Source organism: Babylonia areolata, chromosome 21 (genome assembly GCF_041734735.1).
Source record: "Babylonia areolata isolate BAREFJ2019XMU chromosome 21, ASM4173473v1, whole genome shotgun sequence".
In the NCBI taxonomy this organism is placed as follows: Eukaryota; Metazoa; Mollusca; class Gastropoda; order Neogastropoda; family Buccinidae; genus Babylonia; species Babylonia areolata.
In genome coordinates, this window is record NC_134896.1 from 45,515,265 (window position 1) to 45,538,170 (window position 22,906).

Genomic DNA, 22,906 nt, shown 5'->3' on the forward strand with positions numbered 1-22,906 from the left:
GGTGCTGTGGTCAATGCTGAGAGGAGGTGCAATTTTTGTGTTGCATGTCCCCCTAGCGGACCACCTTCCTCCCTGAGTAGAGGGAGGGCTTCCCCGTCCGAATCGGTCGCCACTGGATGCGAGACGGTTGAGAGCATGCCACATGACGGAGCTGCAATCTGTGGCCGCGGACGTCATGTAACGTAGACACTATGAGATGCTGATCGTCACTTAGGACTTGTGTCTGAGCCACCACTGGTTGGGTAACAGCAGAGTCTAGCGGTGTGGCAGAGGGAACTGCCACCGCCAAGGTTGGAGGGACCGTGCATGCACCCGCGGTGTGGGCGCAGGGCAATGCCGGTGCAAGGGAGGTTACCGCGGCGCTCACTGGCAGGGGTGCCGAAGCAGGGGTTGCCTCCCTTGAATTTGAAATTCAGAGCGAGAGGCAGGGTACTCGCGTGTGGGTATGCGCGTCCCCTAGTAGGTCACCTTCTTACCAGAAACGGTCGCTGTTGGACTCGAGACGGTCTGGGCATGCCGCATGAGGGGCGTGCGATCTGTGGCTACAGTGCCATCATGGACGTATGAGATAATGGGAGTGGACCAAGTGTGGAAAGTGGAGGACGTTGAGTCTGTGTTAGATTCCCTTTGAGGGAGCACACTCGTTCCTTGAAACTGTGGGCATGGGGAAAAAGATAAGGAAAAAATGGGTGGCGCTGTAGTGTAGCGACGCGCTCTTCCTGGGGAGAGTAGCCCGAATTTCACACAGAGGAATCTGCCGTTGTGATAAAAAGAAATAGAAGAGAAGAAAACAGAAAGATAGAGGAGGGCGACTCATGCACTGGCAGAGCCAAGAAAACGCGGAGCGCGTTGAGACCAATCGCGGATCGATTGAATTAAAAGAAACGACACCACTGACCAGAGTATGATGAAACAAACCCTGAGAAGCTACCGGAGGAGGCGTAGGAGGTGGTGGAGGTATGGAGTTGACCAGAGGGAGCGAAGACAGTGGAGGAGGTGGAGAGTTAGCATTGTAGATGAAGCCTGAGGTTGAGGGCCCAGTGCCATATCATATCATGTCAATATGAAGGCCTTTAGGCCTGTAAAGCCTTTTGCCCACTTGAAATGGGGGGAAGTGAGAGCCCCCGTAATTGTATAGAGATTTTAATAATCTAATAGTGCACCAGGCTTATTAATGAGTAATAAAATGAGTTTTGTATTTTAATTTTTTAAAGTAAGTGCCAACACGATTTTTCCAAGTATTCACTGTTTCCACCAGTCGATTGTGATCGTGCCTTAACCTACTTCGCTGGCTGTCGCTTTTGACTACACACGGAAGCTCATGTGGGTCGTCCATGACCCATTCTGCTGTCGCTTTTGACTACACACGGAAGCTCATGTGGGTCGTCCATGACCCATACCTTTAAAGAGACAAAAACCTGTATATTCCTCCAAAGCTTGTGTGGGTCATGCACGACTCATACTTTGTAATGAGACAAAAACCTGTAAATTCCTCCAAAGCTTATAACAAAATATAGAAAAGGAAAACATATCGTAACAACTGATTACACACACATGCACTTGCACACACACACACACACACACAAACACATACACTCAGAAGAAACACATGCTCACACATTCACACACACGCACATACACACACGCGCGTGCGCGCACCCACACAAGTGATCACACACACACAAACGCATAACACCACATGCACATACATACGAACCCTACTTATGCACACAGAGAGAGAGAGATAGAGAGAGAGAGAGAGCGAGAGAGAGAGACAGACAGACAGACAGTGAGACACACACACACACATACACACACACACAGATATGACTCATAGCATCCTATACACGCACAATCAAAGATATTCAGTCACACAGGTACATGCTGTTAGAGAAAGGGATGGAAGGGGGTTATAGCTGAAGACAGGCGAAAGGGACGGGGCAGGGGGGAGGGGGGTCAGGGGGGGTAGTGGGAGAGTAGTGGGGTAGTGAGCTATTGAAAGTAAAACTTCTTTATTTTCCTTCACTAATTGCAAATTAAACCTTCTGAAATCTCTATTAAAAAGGTATGGGTCATGCATGACCCACACGAGCTTATGAGAGGTGACCACGTTTTTTTCCTCTTTAGAAAGCATGGGTCATACACGACCCACACAAGCATCTGTGTGTAGTTAAAACGCCACCTTTAATTACTCATTAACTAATGAATTTTTTTCATTTTTTGGCAAAAGTTGGCCTTTTAGGTGTAGGAAGCATTTCTGAAATTTCGCTGAAAAACCTTCTGGGTCGTGTACAGCCCACAATAGCCAGCGCAGGTTAATATGGGCTCAATCGCCCAATCAGGCCAAGTAGTTTTGTGACCTGTTGTGATTCATCATCGGACAAAAAACAAGAGTGCCAAAGAATCGATAAACAGGCAGAAAATACAACAACAACAACAAAATTAGCCGTATGCAGAGCACAGGAGCAGGAGTCAAGATGGCTGCCGGAAAAAGAGGGCACAAGTCAAGGATGCAAAGGGGAGGTAACCTACTTCGGGAGGTTATTGGTTGTAGCTACTTTTGTTTTCTCTGCATAGGCGGGTAGTAGTTTGCACAGGACAGGAATCAGACCCCTGCCAGAGTCTGCACTAGTGGGTCACGGTTAAGTATGTGTAATTAAAAGCACATTTTATCAAAACAGTTTTTTTGTATTGTTTTTTTGCTGCCCTGTCATCTATGCTGTACCAGTTGCATAACTCTCACACCATTCATCCCAAGTCCCCCATAAACAGTTATACCTTAGTTTGTCTGTCAGTCTCAGTGTCAGCAGTCCACAGGGAACTATCGAGGTTAGTTTGCCAAGAGGCCAGAGAAGACCCTGCATGGCTGCCAAGTCACTTTGATGGTGTTCAGTTGTGCCTGTTCTGATTTAACATACTTAGGACACCACATACTAAGCCCCCAACTGATGACAGTAATAGTTTCATTGTGGAACCAGACTGAGTGAGTGTCTACCCCAGAGTGAAGACCGCCACAAGTTCCCTCCAACAAGAGTCCCTCATAAATCTGCATCACGGCAAGATTTGAAATGGAACATAAAAGGACACACACACACACAAACACATACAAACGACATCAATACAATTAACAAGGTAGATTCTCATAAAATTCTGGGTGTCTTTCTTGATAAAAATCTATCTAGGACTGATCCTACAAAGTACTTAGGTAAACATCTCTCCAACAAAATACTTCAATTTTACAAAAATAAAAAAGATCCTCAATGTCCATTCTCGAAAGCTTTTTTCTGCCAGTAACTGATTATGTGTCAACTTTATGAGACAAATGTAGCAACATGAACATCTAATTTTTCACTGTACCTATAAAAGAGTATTGAAAATACTTTGTTGAAATCAGGCTTCCTGACCCCTATGGACTATAAACAACTTAATATGTTATCCTTTCACAATAGGTTTTTTCAACAAAGCTGTTTGCATGCATAATATTATATAAACACTCCCCCAAAAAATTACAGTCACTTAAAACTGACCACAGACACAACCACATGTTATACATACCTAGACCAAGAACTAATCTGTACAATTTCAGCTTTCTGTGCTCTGGTGGAGATTTATGGAATAATATACCACTCACCTTGAAACATATTATGAATTAAAAATATTTTTATGAAAAATCTGAAGAATCTCATTTGACTGTCCAAAAGATTATCAGTAGTTCAAGCCTTTATGCATTTGGTCTGATGCTTCTCTTATTAACTGCAAAATGTTTTGTATATGCTTGTGTTGGCAGTAAATTTGTAATTTAGAAATATGAGATAATATATGTATGTAAATAAGATGGGTGTGGTGTATTTGTGCTTGAGCATATGTGTTTGTTTTTGTGTGTTTGGGTGAAATGCAAATGTTTATTTCGCTATCACACTATTCTTGCATATATTTGCTTTTTTTCATTTGTTTTGCGCATTGTTTGTTTCTTCTTTTTTTTCATAGTGGGTTTGATGTAAAAAAAACTTTTTTTAAGTAACTGTTGCTTATTCAACTGACCATCATAAAAAACAAACAAACTGACTTTGACAAACACACGCATTAAATCCCATTGTAAGGCTTGTATATGTAACCAAGCGTGCTATGCTTGCTCCAAAACTCCTCACACACAAGCTGTATTAGCTTGCCTCACGCACAAGCTGTATTAGCAGACGACAGCTTTCCCTCCTAACCCGCGCACAGAATGTGTGACGTCACTCCACTTACATCATTTTCTTCTCAGCCAATGACGTACCATGACGCGATTCAACAATATAAGGAATATTGTTTTACAAAAACTATTTGCAATTTTCCTGTCCATTTCACCCATTCAAAATGTACATTTATGGTTGTACATGTATGAGTGTATTCAGACTGCGCATGTGTGTATCTATACTGTTTCAGAGTATGCGCATGTATACACCAAGTACAAAAGGTGTGCAGGTGCTCTATAAAACACAACAACAACAACAAAACAACCATTATTATCAATATTATTAAGCTCTCTTTCTTTTGTATGACATGCCTCTCTCTCAGTAGTGTCTGTCTTTCTCTTTTGATGTGTATGTCTTGACGATCTCTACAATGTGTGCAATGCTTGATACAGAAATTATACAAAAATAATCATACTCAAATGAAAAACACAACTGCACACTTTTGACATCATAATGACTGTTAGACCATAACTAAACAGCCCTGCTAAGTCCAACAGCAAAGTCAAACAACTGAGTATTGTGAAAATGTCCTCGTTTGTCCAGCAGATAGAAAAACCACCGTCCTTTCACTTTCATAGGAATCTGAGCAGCAGAGTCTGTCCGGCTCTGAAGGCAGCTGATGTTGCTAACTGGCACTGTGAGGCTTTGTTGTCGTGCTATGACAGAATAGGTTTCCAGTCGAATAAAGTTTCCTCCCTTCAGCAGCCAGAGTTGTTTCACTGCCCTCATCGGATACATCACACTGATGCACAGCACAGTGTAACCTGAAATAAAAATCAAACATCATGTTGATCAATCTGATTTTGCCAGGGAGGGAGAGGGAAAAGGTGGGGTTTGCTTAGGGCCAAGCAGAAAGAACAGGGTGTGGAGAGAAACAGAAAGACGCAGAGAAGGAGATAAATATATAGTGCATAATGGTAGCAGCAGCAGAAATAGTAGCAGTAACAGCTTTGTAATATCGGTAGCAGTCACAATAGAAGCAGTGGCAGCAGCAACAGCAACAGCACAGGTAGCAGCAGCAGCCAGTGACACGTATATAAGTTTTATAACATAATACTGAATTAACAGTGGTGAAAGTAATACCAAATCATTTAGTTGAATTTAGCAGAAATAGTGTAATCAGCAACACCTATGTAGCTGCATGTCAAGCAATAGTAATGTGCAACAGATGAGTCATTGCAGATGATGCAATGGAGATTAAAAATCTTTACCATTAAACAGAATGTCAAGAACAAGGATGCAGCTCCCTCCCAGGCATGGAACATGTAAGTATGTACTGCAACCTAACAAAAAAAATTCTGTTTGAAACCAATTTTGCTTCTCGAAGTGTTTGTATGGTATGCTCAGTAAATCTCTCTCTCTTTATTCATATCTTTATTTTGTAACAGTTTTTTTTTTTCATATGTGCATGCTTTTCACTTTAGGCTTTATTGCTTGATCATTTGTTTTATATGTATTAGGTTTTATCGCTTTATCATTTGCTTTATATGTATTCTCTCTCTCTCTCTTGACAGCAAAATCACCCATGTTCCAGAGGGCAGCCTAACAAATTCTTAATCTCAAATTCTCAATGAGTCCCACACTAATTTACTAGTGACTAAAGTCCACAGGCATTCCTTCTACCCCTCAGCTGTCATCAACTGGAATGCCATTCCCTCCTCTATTGACTCCCCAAGTGCCTTTACACAATTAAAGTCATCTAGGCCTGGGCAGACACCCAACTTAACTGAAATCCCTGGCCTTCAGCACTGTCTTCCTGTTACCCTAGGAAAACAAAATATATTCAGCTCATTTCAGTTCTCTCTCTCTTTCTTTCTCTCTGTTTTTCTTTTCTCTCTCTCTCTCTCTGATACTCTAGTGTATTGTGTGTGTGTGTGTGTGTGTGTGTGTGTGTGTGTGTGTGTGTGTGTGTGTGTGTGTGTGCATGAGTGTGAGTTCAAGTGTGTAAATCTCAATATCTGTCTACCTGTCTGTTTTTCTGTGTAATGATACACACACTTGCGCGACTCACCAAATGCGAAACAGAGGATGCTGATTCCATTCTTATACTTGCTCTCCTTCGCTGCCATTCTTCGCCACCACGAAGACGTGTCTGTCTCTGTCGACGGTTCACTTGGAGGAGCATCTTTCAACGTCTGAAATGAGAACAATGCCAGATATGCCCAAAATGCGAACTGTGCACAACCAAAGTATGTCAAAAGTTTGTAAAACCGTTCGTTTGTGTGAGAATACACAAGGATGTCCTTCTTCATGTTTGCTGTTTCCACTTCAAAAGGTAATTTCTTCTTCGAGGAAACCATCTGCCGCCGCAAAACAGATATTTGGTCAGCGTTTATTCGTGTTGCAGATGGGAGGCATTGTTCTGTTGTTCTGAAAAGTAGTAATCGGCTGTTGTATGCAGTCAAATGTTCAGTGCATTTGCAGAAAAATCGAAGAAATGCCATTGTTCAGGCAACAGGTTTATGTCCGTGTGCCCACGAATTCGATGGATATTTCAAGGGAATGCACTCTTCCAAATTTGCGTGGTTCCGGTCCGGAGCACAGAGCTCAGAAACTGATGACGTTTTGTGATCTTCACGAGTAAACAGAATGTCACGAGAGGGTGAAGTGTGACTTTATCTTCCGTGTCACTCTTAAAAAAACAACAACAACAAACCTTGATATGGGGACATCATTGATGTTACTAGGCTAGACGCTCATTGGGCCAACTCTCCATATATGATCCAGTATGCTATCATTCAGCAACGCATGCTGGTATACTGTATCTAATTGAACGACGAACAGGCCTTCACACTATCACAGGCATCAAACGTCTGATTCCAGTTCAAGATGACAGATGCCTGCCCATGCCTTCTCAGTATTAGCAAAACTTCTTCAAAATACAGGCACTTTCCATTTCTGGAAGATAAGGTAGGTAAAACTGTACTCCTTTACAATAAATTCGGTTCAGGCATGTTTTTCTTTCTTTTTTGACTCACTTGTGTAAACAAAGTGAGTCTATGTTTTAACCCGGTGTTCGGTTGTCTGTGTGTGTGTGTGTGTCCGTGTGTCTGTGTGTCCGTGGTAAATTTTAACATTGACATTTTCTTTGCAAATACTTTGTCAGTTGACACCAAATTTGGCATAAAAATAGGAAAAATTCAGTTCTTTCCAGTCATCTTGTTTAAAACAATATTGCACCTCTGGGATGGGCACAAAAAAAAAGAAAAAAAAAAAGAAGCCCAATTATATGCAAACTGCATTTACTGTTATATTTATATTTTTTGTATTCTCTAAACTTGGCACTTTGACCTCTTATTCTGACAAAACAAGAGGAGTCATTATTTATGATTATTATCATTTTTTGTTCAAACAGGAACTTCTTTTGCTAAGCTTGGAAGTTAGTTATATTTCTTTTGCATGTCTTTGGTGCAGATAGTAAAAAAGGGAAATTAATCTGTAATTAATGCTAGGGGGATTAATTTGCTTTAAACTGATCTTTCTCATCTTAAACATTACATTTTGAAATTATAGTTTTTTATACTCAGTACATAAAAAGCTTGTGTTTTTTACTCTCAGCATACAGGGCTTTCACTATGTTCATTTGCCCAAGTGGTCTTTTTCGGAAAATATTAAAATCAATACTACAAGTGGACTTTATAGATCATTGGCTGAGCCCTGAAGGTCATGGGCAAAAATCAATTTCACACACATATTTATACATATTCAAAGCGCGTGCTCGCAACCTCGAAGGGTGACATTTTGTTTCAAGTAGTTGACCTGCCCGTTCAATCCAATATTCAATGTCTTGTGGTGGGGCTGCCATAGTGAATGCCCATACTCCAGAACAGGTCGCACAAGGCTTTTGTATTGCTGAATGAAAAGCTCTGGGCTTAGGAAATCGAATGTGTGTCAAACTATTGATTGATTGATTGATATGGATACTTATAATTTATATAGCGCCTATCCTCGTTTGGAGACCAAGCTCTAAGTGCTTTACAGAGTCATTTACACAACAGGCTGCCTACCTGGGTAGAGCCGACTGAAGGCTGCCATTGGGTGCTCATCATTTATTTCCTGAGTATTCAATCAGATTTCAGGCACACACACACCTACACACTCCGACAAACATGTAACATCTAACATTTTACGTGTATATTTGTTTATTTACCCGGCCATGTTGGCAGCCATACTCCGTTTTCAGGGGTGTGCATACTGGGTATGTTCTTGTTTCCATAATAATAATAATAATAATGGTATTTATATAGCGCTGAATCTTGTGCACAGACAAATCAGAGCGCTTTCGCACCAGTCATTCACACGCATGCGTAACTCTAAAACTGGAGAAACTGAAGACAAGGAAGAGGAAGGAAACGGAGGCTATTTTGGGAAGAGGTGGGTTTTAAGGCCAGACTTGAAAGAGCTGAGTGTGGAGACCTGACGAAGCGAAAGAGAAAGTTTATTCCAATTGCAAGGTCCAGAGACAGAGAAAGAACGGCGGCCAACAGTCGAGTGTTTGAATCTGGGTATGCGTAAACAGAGTGGATCCGAAGCCGATCGTAGTGAGCGAGATGGAGTGCAGAGGTGAAGGCAGCCACAGAGATAGGGAGGGGAAGATTCATGAATACATTTATAACATAGAGTGCTGATCTTGTACTTTATTCTGTGTGAGACAGGGAGCCAGTGAAGATGTTGCAAAAGAGGAGTGATGTGCTCAGATCTTTTCTTTCTGAGGACGAGTCGGGCAGCAGAGTTTTGTATGCGCTGAAGAGACTGAATGGATGAAGCAGGCAAACCAGACAACAGAGAGTTACAGCAGTCAAGGCAAGAGAGAATGAGAGAAACAACAAGGCTAGATGTTGCGCCAATGGACAGATATTTCTGGATGGAACTGATGTGCTGCAATTGACAGTAGCAGGATTGACATGTCTGAATGATTAATTTTTGCATGGACAGTGTGTTGTCAAGGACAATGCCAAGGTTCCTGACTTAACTGGAAAGAGCGATGGATGTACTGCCAAGTTTGATTGTGTCAGTTGTAATAGAAGAGACTTTTTGTTTAGTACCTATGATCATTGCTTCAGTTTTGTCCGCGTTCAATAACCCACTGAACGCTGACATGAATTACAGCATCTTTTATGCGCGTGTTTGATATTCTGCATACGTATACATGCGAAGGGGGTTCAGGCACTGGCAGGTCTGCACATATGTTGACCTGGGAGATCGAAAAAATCTCCACCCTTTACCCACCAGGCGCCACCAAGATTTGAACCCGGGACCCTCATATACATCGAATAGCTTGCCTGAGGACATGGTCACAGCCCCATCAGTAAACAGTTTCAAGAGGCAGCCCAACTGTCTATGATCCAGTATGTGTGTACTAGTATGTAGGCAATCTGTTACCCACGCAAGCCACAGTACTAGTAGTAAGTTATGGACATCCTCTCACCATTGGTGCTTGGAACATAAGGACTCTCCTGGACAGAGATAACGCAGACAGACCCCAAAGGAGAACGGCACTAGTTGCATCCAAACTCGCCAGATACAACATCGACATCGCAGCCTTGAGTGAGACTCGGCTTGCAGGCGAAGGCGAGCTTTGTGAACGGGGATCTGGTTACACCTTCTTCTGGAGTGGACAAGGAAGCGAAGAGCGACGTGAGGCTGGTGTTGGTTTTGCAGTAAAAACAGCACTTGTCAGCAAGCTAGCTGGAATCCCAAAGGGAGTCAACGATAGGCTTATGACCATGAAACTCCCACTGGCATCTGGCCAGAAGCACCTCACCATTGTCAGTGCCTACGCCCCAACCATGACCAACCCGGATGAAGTGAAGGCGAAGTTCTATGAGGACGTTCACTCTGTCATTGCTGCTATCCCTAAAGCAGACAAGCTCATCATTCTTGGGGACTTCAATGCTAGAGTTGGCTCTGACTACATCTCCTGGGATGGAGTGATTGGAAAGCATGGCGTTGGGCCACTGCAACCCAAATGGATTGCTTTTGCTTCAGACCTGTGCAGAGCACGAACTGCTGATAACCAACACAGTTTTCTGCCTCCCTACCCATAACAGGACGTCATGGATGCACCCTCGCTCAAAGCATTGGCATCTCATCGATTACGTCATCGTCAGGAAAAGGGATAGGCAATATGTACGTGTGACAAAGACCATGTGCGGCGCCAAGTGTTGGACAGATCATCGCCTTGTAGTCTCGAAGCTGAATATTCGAATCCAGCCCTGGACGATCCGCCAACACTTCTTGAGACCCAGAAAGCAATCCGTCTGCTATCCAGTGGCAAAGCTCAGACTCCATCCCAGCAGAGGTCTACAAGGATGGAGGCACTGTGCTGACAGAGAAGCTCCATCAGCTGTACTCACTCATGTGGAAAGAAGAGACGATCCCCCAGGATTTCAAAGATGCATCTATCATTCACTTGTACAAGCGAAAGGGGAACCGGAAAGCCTGTGATAACCATCGGGGCATTTCCTTGCTCTCCATCGCAGGCAAGATACTTGCCAGGATCCTACTAAACCGCCTCACAGCACACCTTGACCAAGGTCATTTGCCTGAGAGCCAATGTGGATTCCGGAAAGAGCGCGGAACCACCGACATGGTGTTTGCTGCAAGGCAGCTGCAAGAGAAATGTCAGGAGCAAAATGTTGATCTGTTCTCCACCTATGTCGACCTCACTAAAGCCTTCGACACCGTGAATAGAGAGGGACTGTGGAAGATCATGGCCAAGTACGGATGCTCTCGGAAATTTATTTCCTTGGTCAGCCAATTCCATGAAGGCATGCAGGCTCGAGTCCAGGACAATGGCGTAACATCTGCTCCTTTTCCTGTCACAAATGGTGTCAAGCAAGGCTGCGTCCTGGCTCCGACACTGTTCAGCCTCATGTTCTCTGCAATGCTTACTGATGCCTTCAGAGATGGCGATGTTGGAATCGGCCTAAAGTACCAAACAGATGGCAAGCTGTTTAACCTCAGAAGGCTTCAAGCAAAAAACGAAGGTCATGACAGACATCATCAGAGACTTTTTGTTTGCTGATGATTGTGCCCTCAACGCTGGATCTGAAGCTGACATGCAACTCAGCGTCGACAAGTTTGCCACTGCCAGCAGGAACTTCGGCCTTACCATCAGCACGAGGAAAACTGAAGTTCTCCATCAGCCAGCCCCAGGGAAACCCCACGTTGAGCCCAACATCACAGTCAGTGGTCAGAGACTCAGTGCGGTGGAGCGGTTCACATACCTTGGCAGCACACTGTCACGAAATGCGACCATCGACGATGAAGTGAACGTCAGGATTGCAAGAGCAAGCGCAACTTTTGGTAGACTCTATGCAAATGTCTGGAACAGAAGAGGCATTGGTCTTGAGACCAAACTAAAGGTCTACAGAGCAGTAGTTCTCTCCACACTACTGTACGCCTGCAAAACTTGGACAGTGTACCAACAACATGCCAAGAAGCTGAACCACTTCCACACAACATGCCTCAGGAAGCTACTGAACATCAAGTGGCAAGACAGGACCCCAGACACGGAGGTGCTTGCAAAAGCCACCCTTCCCAGCATCTTCACCATCCTGATGCAGTCCCAGCTTCGCTGGGCTGGACACATGGCACGCATGCCAGACCATCGGCTGCCCAAAAGGCTTTTCTATGGCGAGCTGCAACAAGGGAAGAGATCACATGGAGGTCAGAAGAAGCGCTTTAGAGATACTCTGAAAGTCTCTCTGAAAGCGTTTGATATCAGCCCTGACTCCTGGGAGGAATCTGCAGTGGACCGTGACAAATGGCGTGCTGCTGTGCACAAAGGTGCCAAGTTGTGCGAGGCCAACAAGACTGCTGCAGCTGTTAAGAAGAGGCAGGCCAGAAAGTCACAGGCAAACAAGCTCCCTGACAATGATATGCCTGTCTTTGTCTGCCCCAACTGTCAGCGAACATTTTGTGCCCAGATTGGACTATTCAGCCATCTGCGCACTCACAGATAGATTCATGAGCATCCCCCCCCCACCACCACCACCCTCCCCCCATACCCCAGCTGGATGACAACGATGGTCATCATCGATCTCGATGGACACACACCACCACCACCACCACCAGTAAGTGATGGACCATGTAAAGTCCAGATTGGCCTAAACCACTGGTTTTTTAAGTTCAAGTTCAAGTTCAAGAACCAGTCAAACATCCGCCATTCCCAGATATTTCTGCAATCTTTCTTCTCTTTGTGCACCACTGCCGACCAAGTTCACAGACGTGCTCTTGAGTTAAAATCCTTAAATCAAGGGAAGCAAGAAGTAGGACTTGAACTTTGAACAGTTTGAAATGGCAAATTTGATTGGATATGTTGAATGAATAAAAGGTTTGAGGATGCATCTATAGTATAAAAATTTGATTTCATTCTTTTCTCATGTAGTGTTATATGCTGTGTGGCCTGAGTTTATGTTGTAATATTCAGCAGTTTTGTTTATGTGTTTTTGTGTTTGTTGCAGATTCAAATTGGGCGTTCAAATGATATGACATATACCATCCTGTCCAATACTATTTCACGTTGCCATGCCATAATTAGCAAGCAAGATGACAATACATGGACCATTACTGACAACAAGGTTTGTACATTTCATGATGTATCAGTGTGAACACAAGAAAATACCCATGAAACAGATTCCCTAATCTTGAAACTTGTTTTCCTCGTATTTTAAGGTTCTACAATAATAAATGTAATAAGAATTAAGATACTACTGCATGTTAATATTGTTCTTGTATACCATCTTTATCATGGTCATAGTAATCTATCTCAATCCCCATCTCTGTTTCTTTTTTCTTTCTGCTTCCCCCCCACCCCTTCCTTTCATTGTATTTTGTTTCTGTTGTTTTCTTTACCACCAGCTTCTAGTCCTTAAGTTGTTCTTCAGAATGAGGGCTGGTTGTAAAAAAGCATGAACTTTTAATTAATTCATCAACCTTGTTAATGAATAACCTTTGAATGTGTTATATTATTTCTCTGTCTCTTTCTGTCTGTCTGTGTCTCTTCTCCCTAACTCTTTATTTCTTCTACAATTGTTAAAATGGTGTTTTTTTTATTGCTTTTTTAGCATCATGTGCATGCTTTTTCGAACTCAAGATTTTATTGCTTAATCATTATCTTGACATTTATCAATTTTTTTGGCTTGTAGTTGTACCAGTTCTCCCTCCCTCCCTTACTCCTTCCCTCCCTGACTCTCTCCCCCTTCAATTCTTTCTCCTTTTAGCAATGTAGTGTTGTAGATGTCAAATTATTATTCATGTAACCATGATATATGTTGTGCATGCTGTATTGTACAATGATTTCCCTTTTTTTTCTTTATTATTTCCCTCTCAAGGGCAGAATAAAAAATTAAAAAAACCAACAACCCCCCCCCCCCCCCACCTCCCCACCCCCACCCCCACACACAAATACACACACACACACGCACACACAACACACACATATATATAATTATATATATATAATTATATATGTGTGTGTGTGTCACTGTGTGTGTATTTGTGTGTGTATGTGTGTGTTTGTGTGTGTGTGTGTGTTCGTGCTTCTACAATGACATCAAAATCAGACTGAATCCAGTTCACCTTCCTTCAAAACCCCCCTCCCCCCTTTTTTTCCCTTCCCTTTTTCTACCCCTGCCTTTTCTCTCTCTCTCTCCCTCCCTGACCTGTCCTGAGAATCAGAAAGTGTTGAGGCCTTGAGTGTGGTTGTCTGTGAGGACCTGCTCAATGGGCATGCACCTCATGTCACGCAGTGAATTATCTTTTGCATTGAAATGTCTGGTGACATGGGTGCCGGTGTTCTACAGGATGTGTGTCCTGTGGAGGTAGAAACATGTTCTTAGTGTATTTTATTGTTTATCCTACATACTGGGCCCCCATGACACTGCTGACAGAAGAGCAGGTATATGATGTTTGAAGACCTGCAGGTCATGCTATGTCTGATGCTGAACATTTCTCCGGTGGTGTTGCTAGAGAAACCTTTGCCCTCCACCAAAAGTTCCCTACAGATGATGCACCTGTCGTTACATTTCACCACCCCAGCCTGTTCTTGCGTAGGCATGACTTGGGGAAGGGAGGAGGGCATGATCATGTTTTGGATGCTCTTGGGTTACCCCCGAAAACGGAGTATGGCTGCCTACATGGCGGGGTAAAAATGGTCATGCACGTAAAAGCCCACTCGTGTACATGCGAGTGAACGTGGGAGTTGCAGCCCAAGAACAAAGAAGAAGAAGAAGGATGCTCCTGGAGTTTCTCTCCCCAACAACAGGCACATCAGGCACAGCCTTTTTCATGCGTGCACTTGTGTGGAGCAGTGCCTGTTGCTCCCTGAGCCAGTCACGTAGTGGTGGGTTGGAAGGGTGATGAGTGATGACGAAGGGGACCCTGGTGTTGACGAGTTTGGTCCTGTACATCAACACCTCAGCTCTGGGGAGACTTCGTGCCTTTCTCAGAGCCTGGTGTAGTTTGCTCACTCATGGCTGAGGAACATGCCCATGATGGTAGCAGCATGTTTTTCAAAGTCTTCAGTCTTGGAGCAAAGGCAACGGAGCCTCAAGAACTGGCTGTAGGGGATGTTGTTTTTACAGTGATGAGGATGGCATGAACGATGGTGGAGGTAAGCATGAGTGTCTGTGGGTTTTGTGAACAGTTCAGTGAGGATGAAGCCGTCATCAAATTTGATGAGAATGTCAAGGAATGGGATGGATTGTCTGGATGACTGGACTGTGAATTTGATGGTTTGATGAAAAGTGTTGATGTGTTGGCAAAAGGTCTGCAAATCTTCCTGCGAGCCCTGCCACAGCAAGAAGATGTCGTCAGTGTAGTGTCGCCACATGCTGTCATTGATGTGGACAGGGCTTTCTTCCAGCATCCTCTTTTCCAGCCAGCCCATGAATAGGTTAGCAATGGTTGGTGCCATGGGCATGCCCATTGCTGTCCCATGTTCCTGCTTGTATATGCGTCCTTCAAAGGTAAAATAATTGTTCCTGAGGATGTGAGAGATGACATCTATGATGACAGAAGTCGGTGGTGCATTGTCTCTATTGCCCCTCTATTGCCGTCAGAAAATAAGATTTACAATTATTACAGAAGAGGAAGTGAAACTTGCCATTAAAAAGCTAAAAACAGGCAAAGCAAATGGTCTTGATGACGTAAGTGCAGAAATGTTAAGATAAGTTGGGAAGGAAATTATTTCCTTCTTAACAAAACTATTTAATACTATATTTAATAAGGGTGACTATCCACAGGAACGGGCAAAAGCTGTTGTTATACCAATCCATAAAAAGGTGATATAGAAGATGTAGGTAATTTCAGAGGGGTGTCCCTCCTTAGTATCATATACAAATGTTACACAACTGTGATGAATTCAAGGTTATATTTATGGCTAGAAGATAAAAGGCTAATCTCTGAATGTCAAGCTGGTTTTTTAAAACATCACTTTACTATATGTCACGGTATCATGTATTTCGTGTGTTTCGCGATCGAAATAGTCACTTCCGGTGACCTCGACCTCGAGCCTCGTTTTCGATATGTACTCACTCGATTTCGAACCATGTTGTTAGCCTGTCAGAGTCAGTTCAGTTTTCGCATTAGTAAATGAAACATCAACAAGAAGTGAGGTTCCTGTTGTTACGAGTCTGTAAGAACGTGTGAGAATGAAGCATGGTGGCAGCGGTCGGCTCTACGAATCCAGCTTTATGAAGATTTCCGCACAACGAATCGGCGACGCAACTTGGCAACTGTGAGAGATTTCTCAGCTTTAGCAGACGAGAAGGCTCGACGCTACGACTTGAAAACGAAGAGACCTCAACACACACACCACTTACAGACGAGAAATAACCTGTGAGTTGAGTTTTTCTTTTTTCCTCACAAGATGCCTTTCAAACCGCCAGAGAACTTCGATTTTAAGCAGCCAGAAAGCTGGCCACAATGGCGGAAAAGATTCGAACGTTTTGTGATTGCAAACGATCTGAGCACTAAAAGTTTTCAAATACAACTTTCGTCGCTGATTTATGCCATGGGGGCCACTGCAGAGCAGGTCTACGAGTCTTTTCACTACGATGAAACGGAAGAGACAGGACCCAATCTCAAAGCTGTGCTAGACTTATTTGATAGACATTTCGTTCCATAAAAGAACATAATACATGTTAGAGCAATGTTCTATCAGCGAAGCCAGGAGAGCAGTGAAAGCATAGAAGCATTCTACCCAGCTCTCTATGAACTCTCTGAACATGCTAACTTTCCCAACCGAGAAGACACCATACGAGATAGGTTTGTTCTTGGTGTATCTGACAGGGAGTTATCAGAGAAGTTACAACTTCAAGCTGATTTGACGCTAGAGAATGCAGTGAAGCAGGCCAGGCAATACGAGAGCGTTAAGAAACAGCTAGGGGAACAGAGAAAGCTAGGGGAGAAAGTAGATGCTGTTCATGCAAAAGGCCAAGGAAAGCAGAGAGGAGGAAAAGGAAAGGGGGAAATTTAAGAAATACAAGAAAACAGGATAGCACAGGACCTAAGGACAAGACAGATCGCTGCGGACGTTGTGGGCGAGGACCACACTCGAGAGAAGATTGTCCAGCTATAGGCAAACGCTGCAGGACCTGCCAGAAGTTCAACCATTTCTCAACAGTATGCCGAACGAAACACTTGAAAGCTGTAGATGCAGAAGACGAAACATATTTTCTGGGAGCAGTGCAGTCGCCATCCAATCAAGCATGGATGACAGGCATCAACATAGGCCAGAGCAAGGTCAAGTTTAAGATCGACACAGGGGCCGACGTGACTCTGAAACCACAACCAACTTTGACGCTGTCCAAGATCATTCTTCAGGGAGCAGGAGGTCAGATAGATTGTCTAGGAATGTTCAAACAATCAGTGACACTGCACAGCAAGAATGTCGACCTTGAGATTTACGTCGCTGAAGGACAAACAGACTGTTTACTCAGCAGAGAAGCGAGCGTCCAGTGTGGGTTAGTGCAGAGGATTGGCAGCATTGAGAAAGTTTTCGGTCCAGTAAGCGACCCAGTCAAGTGTCCGCCTGTGAAAATTGTACTGAATGAAAACAGCACACCCTACAGCCTGAACTGTGCAAGACGAGTCCCCATCCCTCTCATGGACAAGGTCAAGCGAGAACTCAAGAAGATGGAGGAAGCAGGCATCATTGAAGAAATCACTGAGCCAACAGACTGGTGCGCACTGATGGTGCCAGTCTTGAAGAAAAACGGTAGTGTTAGAATATGTGCAGACCTGAAGAAACTGAACCTCGCAGTCAAGCATGAACTTTACCCCATACCATCACTTGAAGACCTATATAAACTCAAAGGAGCAAAAGTTTTCAGTAAGCTAGATGCTACAAGCGGTTTCTATCAAATTCCCTTGGATGAGGCAAGCTCAAAGCTGACTACGTTCATCACACCACACGGCAGATACAAGTTTCGACGTCTACCATTTGGGATATCATCAGCTCCCGAAATTTTCCAGAGAACAATGGAAACCATCCCGCAAGATGAGGAGAACGTCGTGTGCTTTTACGATGACATTTTAGTCTTCAGCGAGTCGCAAGAGCAGCATGATCAAGCACTGAAATCAGCAATCGACAAACTCACCGAAGCACGCTTGAAGCTCAACAAGGAGAAATGCACTTTTGGAGAACCAGAGATAGAATTTCTGGGCCATATCATTTCAGCAGACGGGATCAAGCCAGACCCAAAGAAGGTGAAAGCCATTGTTGAAATGCCAGACCCGACCAACGTCACGGAGCTGAGGAGAGTGTTAGGAATGTTCAACTTCCTAGGTCGCTTCCTACCAAACTTGTCTTCAGTTCTGAAGCCTGTCACAGAGCTACTGGAAAAAGATGCAGCTTGGCACTGGGGTGAACCACAGGGACTAGCGATGACAAAAGCCAAAGAACTTTTGACATCAGCACCAACATTGGCCCACTACAACTTGTCCAGAGCGACGATCGTGAGTGCAGACGCCTCGAGCTACGGTATTGGAGGTGTTCTCCTACAAGACCATGAAGGGCAGCTGAAACCAATTGCTTTTTGCTCAAGAACTCTCACATCAGCAGAAAGAGGATACGCGCAAATAGAAAAAGAGTGTCTTGCGGCAATCTGGACGTGCGAAAAGTTCTCACGTTACCTGATAGGGCTTCCAAACTTTACTCTTCAGACAGATCACAAACCACTGGTCCCTCTGATCAACTCGAAAGATCTACACGAGACCCCTCCAAGATGCCAGAGGATGTTGATCAGATTCCTGAGATTCAACTTGAAAGCAGTACATACTCCAGGCAAGAACCTGGTAGTTGCGGACGCCCTATCGAGAAGTCCCGTCGAGGAGGAGATGGAGGAAGGTTTTTCGTCAGCAGACGTGGAGGCTCATGTCGACAGATTCGCCTCATCCTGGCCAATCTCTGACGAGCGACTCAACAAAATAGCCCGACAGAGCCAGAGAGACCCAATCCTGAGTGAAGCTCTACAGCAAACTGCTTCAGGCTGGCCCAAGTATCGCCAGGACCTGCGACCAGAGCTACACAAGTTCCATGAGCACCGTGGAGAATTCAGCGTGTACAAGGGATTGCTCTTGCGAGGAACAAGAATCGTGATTCCAGCAGCCATGCAGAAAGAAATCTTAGAGAAGATTCACCATGGACACCAGGGTATCGCGAAGTGTCGCGAAAGAGCCAAATCGTCAGTTTGGTGGCCTGGGATAAGCCAAGAGATCAAGAACATTGTGAATAACTGTCGTACATGCGAGGTAAAGAGACCGTCACAGCCATTAGAACCACTAGTGATGACTGAGCTACCAGAACGTCCCTTTCAAAAGGTGTCGTGTGACCTGTTTGAGTTCAAGGCTCAACACTACCTCGTACTCTATGACTTCTATTCACGATTCATTGAGATTGCACATCTCAGACAACAGACATCAGAGACCATGATCAACAGCATGAAGAACATTATCTCTAGACAAGGAATACCTGAGTTGATCATCACAGATAACGGGAGACAATTTACTTCCAAGGAGTTCCAGGATTTTGCAGATTCCTGGCAGTTTTCTCATAGGACTACTAGTCCGTACCATTCCCAAGCCAATGGTGGAGCTGAACGAGCAGTCAAGGAGGCTAAGAAGATTCTAAGTCAAGATGATCCAGCTCTTGCCCTCCTGATCCACCGATCCACTCCAGCAACACCAACAGGAGAAAGTCCGGCTATGTTAGCTTACGGCAGAAACCTGAGAACCACACTCCCATGTCTTCCAGCAACTCTTGAGCCACGTACTGTGAACAAAGAGACTATAAGAGACAGAGACACCAGAAGCAAGCTCTCCACTAAGCTTAACTTTGACCGTCGTCACGGCACTAAAGAGCTACCAGAGCTACTTCCCGGTGACGTCATCCTTCAGAAGTTGGACAACGAGGAGTGGGGCAATCCTGCCACAGTCATCAAGCAGTGTGCGCCTCGATCATACGAGATACAGTCATCCAAAGGGCTGTACCGGCGTAACAGGTGCCACCTCATGAGGACATCCAGACCCTTACCCCAACCAATCCAAATCCCAATTGTCCCCATGAACCAACCCACTGTACCCAACACTGATCCCATCCTTCCTTTGCGGAGTCAGCCAACTCCAAGGCGGCAGAAGCAGACTCAACCTGTTCAGTGCAACCGGCCCATCCAGCGTGATGCTGAGGCGAGCCATGGACATCACTCATTCGGGGTCAGCTCCACATCCCAGCCCGATGAGCCTAAGGACCAGCCAGCGGCTACACCACAAGTGACAACGACACGAAGAGGACGCATCATCAAGAAGCCATCCCGCTACACATAGACATTATCGAAATCGATCAAATGAACATTAATTTCAATTCAAGTTTTATTGTCCATTTCGGTTTATCAACCTAAAGGGGGAGATGTCACGGTATCATGTATTTCGTGTGTTTCGCGATCGAAATAGTCACTTCCGGTGACCTCGACCTCGAGCCTCGTTTTCGATATGTACTCACTCGATTTCGAACCATGTTGTTAGCCTGTCAGAGTCAGTTCAGTTTTCGCATTAGTAAATGAAACATCAACAAGAAGTGAGGTTCCTGTTGTTACGAGTCTGTAAGAATGTGTGAGAACGAAGCACTATAGATCACATTTTCACTCACTGTGCAAAAGTCCAGAATAGTCAAAATCAAGAAAGGTAAAAAACTATATGTTGCTTTTGTGGATTTTAGGAAAGTATTTGACTGTTTGACATGATCGATTGTTAGAAAGTGTGTGTGTGTGTGTGTGTGTGTGTGTGTGTGTGTGTATATATATATATAACAAAAAACAACAACAAACAACAGTGGAATAAAAGGAAAGTTTTTATGTTCACTTTGGGCTTTGTATGATTCTTTAAATTTTAATGTCATGTGTAAGGATAAACAGTCAGCTCTCAGATTATTTTGCTTGTCCTGTTGGTGTTCGTCAAGGATGTGTATTAAGCCCCAGCTTATTTTATCTTTTTATAAACCATTTAGCAAATCATGTATCAAGAAATGGAAAGCATGGTATTCAAAATTTAATGCTTCCCAGAATTATGGAATTGTTTTATTACTTTTTGCCGACGATGTTGTTTTGCTCTCATCCACTCCTTCAGGTCTGCAAACACAGTTAAACTGTCTGAAGGCTTGCTGTGAAAGCATGAAACTTAGTGTAAATAAAAACAAAACAAAAATTATAGTTTTTTGCAAAGGCGGATTCTTGGGTAAAAGAGAAAAATGGTTTTATGAAGGCGTACCACTCGAAGTTGTGAATGAATATTGTTATCTTGGTTTTAGTTTCACTTGACTTGACTTGACTTGTACGACTTGTACCAAAATCAGTCTTAAACGGGGCACTAATCATTTGGTAACGAAAGGCAAGAAAGCGCTATTAAGCCTAAACAGAGCCTTTCGAAAATATAAAGATATGTCACCCAATACTTTCTTTCAGATTTTTTATACGAAAATAAAACCAATATTACTTTACTCTTCTGAAATATGGGGAATGCAACGACTGGATCATATTGAAAAGGTTCATATAATGGCATGCAAAAGATTTTTAGGGGTTCCTGTGTGCACACCCAACAAGATGGTGTATGGTGAACTGGGACGTTATCCATTGTATGTGAACTCGTACATAAACTGTCTTCAGTACTGGTTTACACTTCTGGAAATGGATCAACGACATGTTATGGTATTTAGATGAAAAAGGAAAGAACTGCTGGGTTACATGAATAAGAGAAATTTTATGTCAAACTGGTTTCTGTATTGTGTGGCTACAACAAGGGATTGGGGATGTTAAATTGTTCCTAAATATATTCAAACAACTCCTGGTCAACATATTTATTCTGGAATGGTTTGGGGCTATTCAAGATAAAGTGGAGTGATGGCCTAGAGGTAACGCGTCCGCCTAGGAAGCGAGAGAATCTGAGGGCGCTGGTTCGAATCACGGCTCAGCCACCGATATTTTCTCCCCCTCCACTAGACCTTGAGTGGTGGTCTGGACGCTAGTCATTCAGATGAGACGATAAACCGAGGTCCCGTGTGCAGCATGCACTTAGCACACATAAAAGAACCCACAACAACAAAAGGGTTGTTCCTGGCAAAATTCTGTAGAAAAATCCATTCCGATAGGAAAAACAATCAAACTGCACGCAGGAAAAGGGGGGGGAGGGGCTGGGGGGGGGGGGGGGGGGGGGCTGTAGTGTAGCAACGCGCTCTCCCTGGGGAGAGCAGCCCAAATTTCACACAGAGAAATCTGTTGTGATAAAAAGAAATACAAAATACAAATACAAATAAAGAGACATATTCACATTATTGATCATTTAAGGTTGTCTTTGAGAGAGAAAAATACGTAATGAATGCTGGTATTTACTGCTTTAGAGTTGCTGTCTCTCAGATCAGACTTTGTGTACTTCCTCTCAATAATAATATTCATCATTATAGCAATTTGAACCAGAAAAGATGCTGCCCCTTTTGTTTATCAAAAACCAAAAATGAATTGCATTTTCTGTTTGAATGCCCAGTGTATGCAGATTTAAGAATAACATTTCTAAAAGATTCAGAGAAGGTTTCCATTTGCATATTGCTCCAAGCAGACCATGACCCACATAGGCGCAATCTGTCTCAATATATATTTCATGGTATCAAGAAAAGATCTCATATGATCAATGGTGATTACTGAACAGATGTTTCTACATTAATTTCATACCTTATATATGTTTGTGATGTTGGTGAATGTGTAAGATTAAAATGACACTACAAACATGATGTTAAAATGCTAAGAAATGCCAAATGTGAATTATAAGCATGTTTATTGTTATTATTATTATTATTATTATCATTATTATAATTTTTTTTTAAATTATTATTATCATTATTATTATTATTATTATTATTATCAATGTGTGTGTGTGTGTGTGTGTGTGTGTGTGTGTGTGATCATTAAAGAAGTTTGTCAACCCTTGAATTTTTGCCGGCTGAACAACAATCAGTGATAATCAAAACAACCCCTTCAACTTTTTATCAGCTTGTATAACAATGTGCTTACTATTGATGTTTATTCAGATTGTACCCCTCCGAACTCCCCTGACCCCCGACCGCACCAGAACCTGCCCCCCAACACCCCGCCCCTTCCCATGTGTTTGTATAGTAGCCT

At 43.5% G+C, this 22,906-nt stretch overlaps 2 protein-coding genes across 2 annotated transcripts in view; one reads left to right on the forward strand and one right to left on the reverse strand.

Moving 5' to 3' along the window:
• Window positions 1-4,497: 4,497 nt before the first annotated feature.
• Window positions 4,498-6,721, reverse strand: LOC143296050 (transmembrane protein 223-like). The gene is made up of 2 exons (XM_076607794.1): window positions 6,247-6,721; window positions 4,498-4,999 (listed from the first exon to the last, which is right to left on the reverse strand). Exons 1-2 carry the CDS (start codon window positions 6,677-6,679, stop codon window positions 4,707-4,709), a joined length of 726 nt encoding a protein of 241 aa, XP_076463909.1. The 5' UTR covers window positions 6,680-6,721; the 3' UTR covers window positions 4,498-4,706.
• Window positions 6,722-6,813: 92 nt separating this feature from the next.
• LOC143296022 (E3 ubiquitin-protein ligase RNF8-like) overlaps window positions 6,814-22,906 on the forward strand; it is a 47,238-nt gene continuing 31,145 nt past the window's right edge. The window contains exons 1-2 of the mRNA XM_076607762.1: window positions 6,814-7,145; window positions 12,704-12,820. Of these exons, the coding sequence (XP_076463877.1) occupies window positions 7,065-7,145; window positions 12,704-12,820 (198 nt within the window). The 5' untranslated portion in view covers window positions 6,814-7,064. The remainder of the gene's footprint in view (window positions 7,146-12,703; window positions 12,821-22,906) is intronic.

Bases quoted from the DNA above. Each gene is read 5' to 3' on its own strand.
- LOC143296050 (XM_076607794.1), bottom strand. From the start codon at position 6,679: ATGGCATTTCTTCGATTTTTCTGCAAATGCACTGAACATTTGACTGCA. The intron at 5,000-6,246 runs GTGAGTCGCGCA...TTTTTATTTCAG, and splicing joins CATCCTCTGTTTCGCATTTG to GTTACACTGTGCTGTGCATC.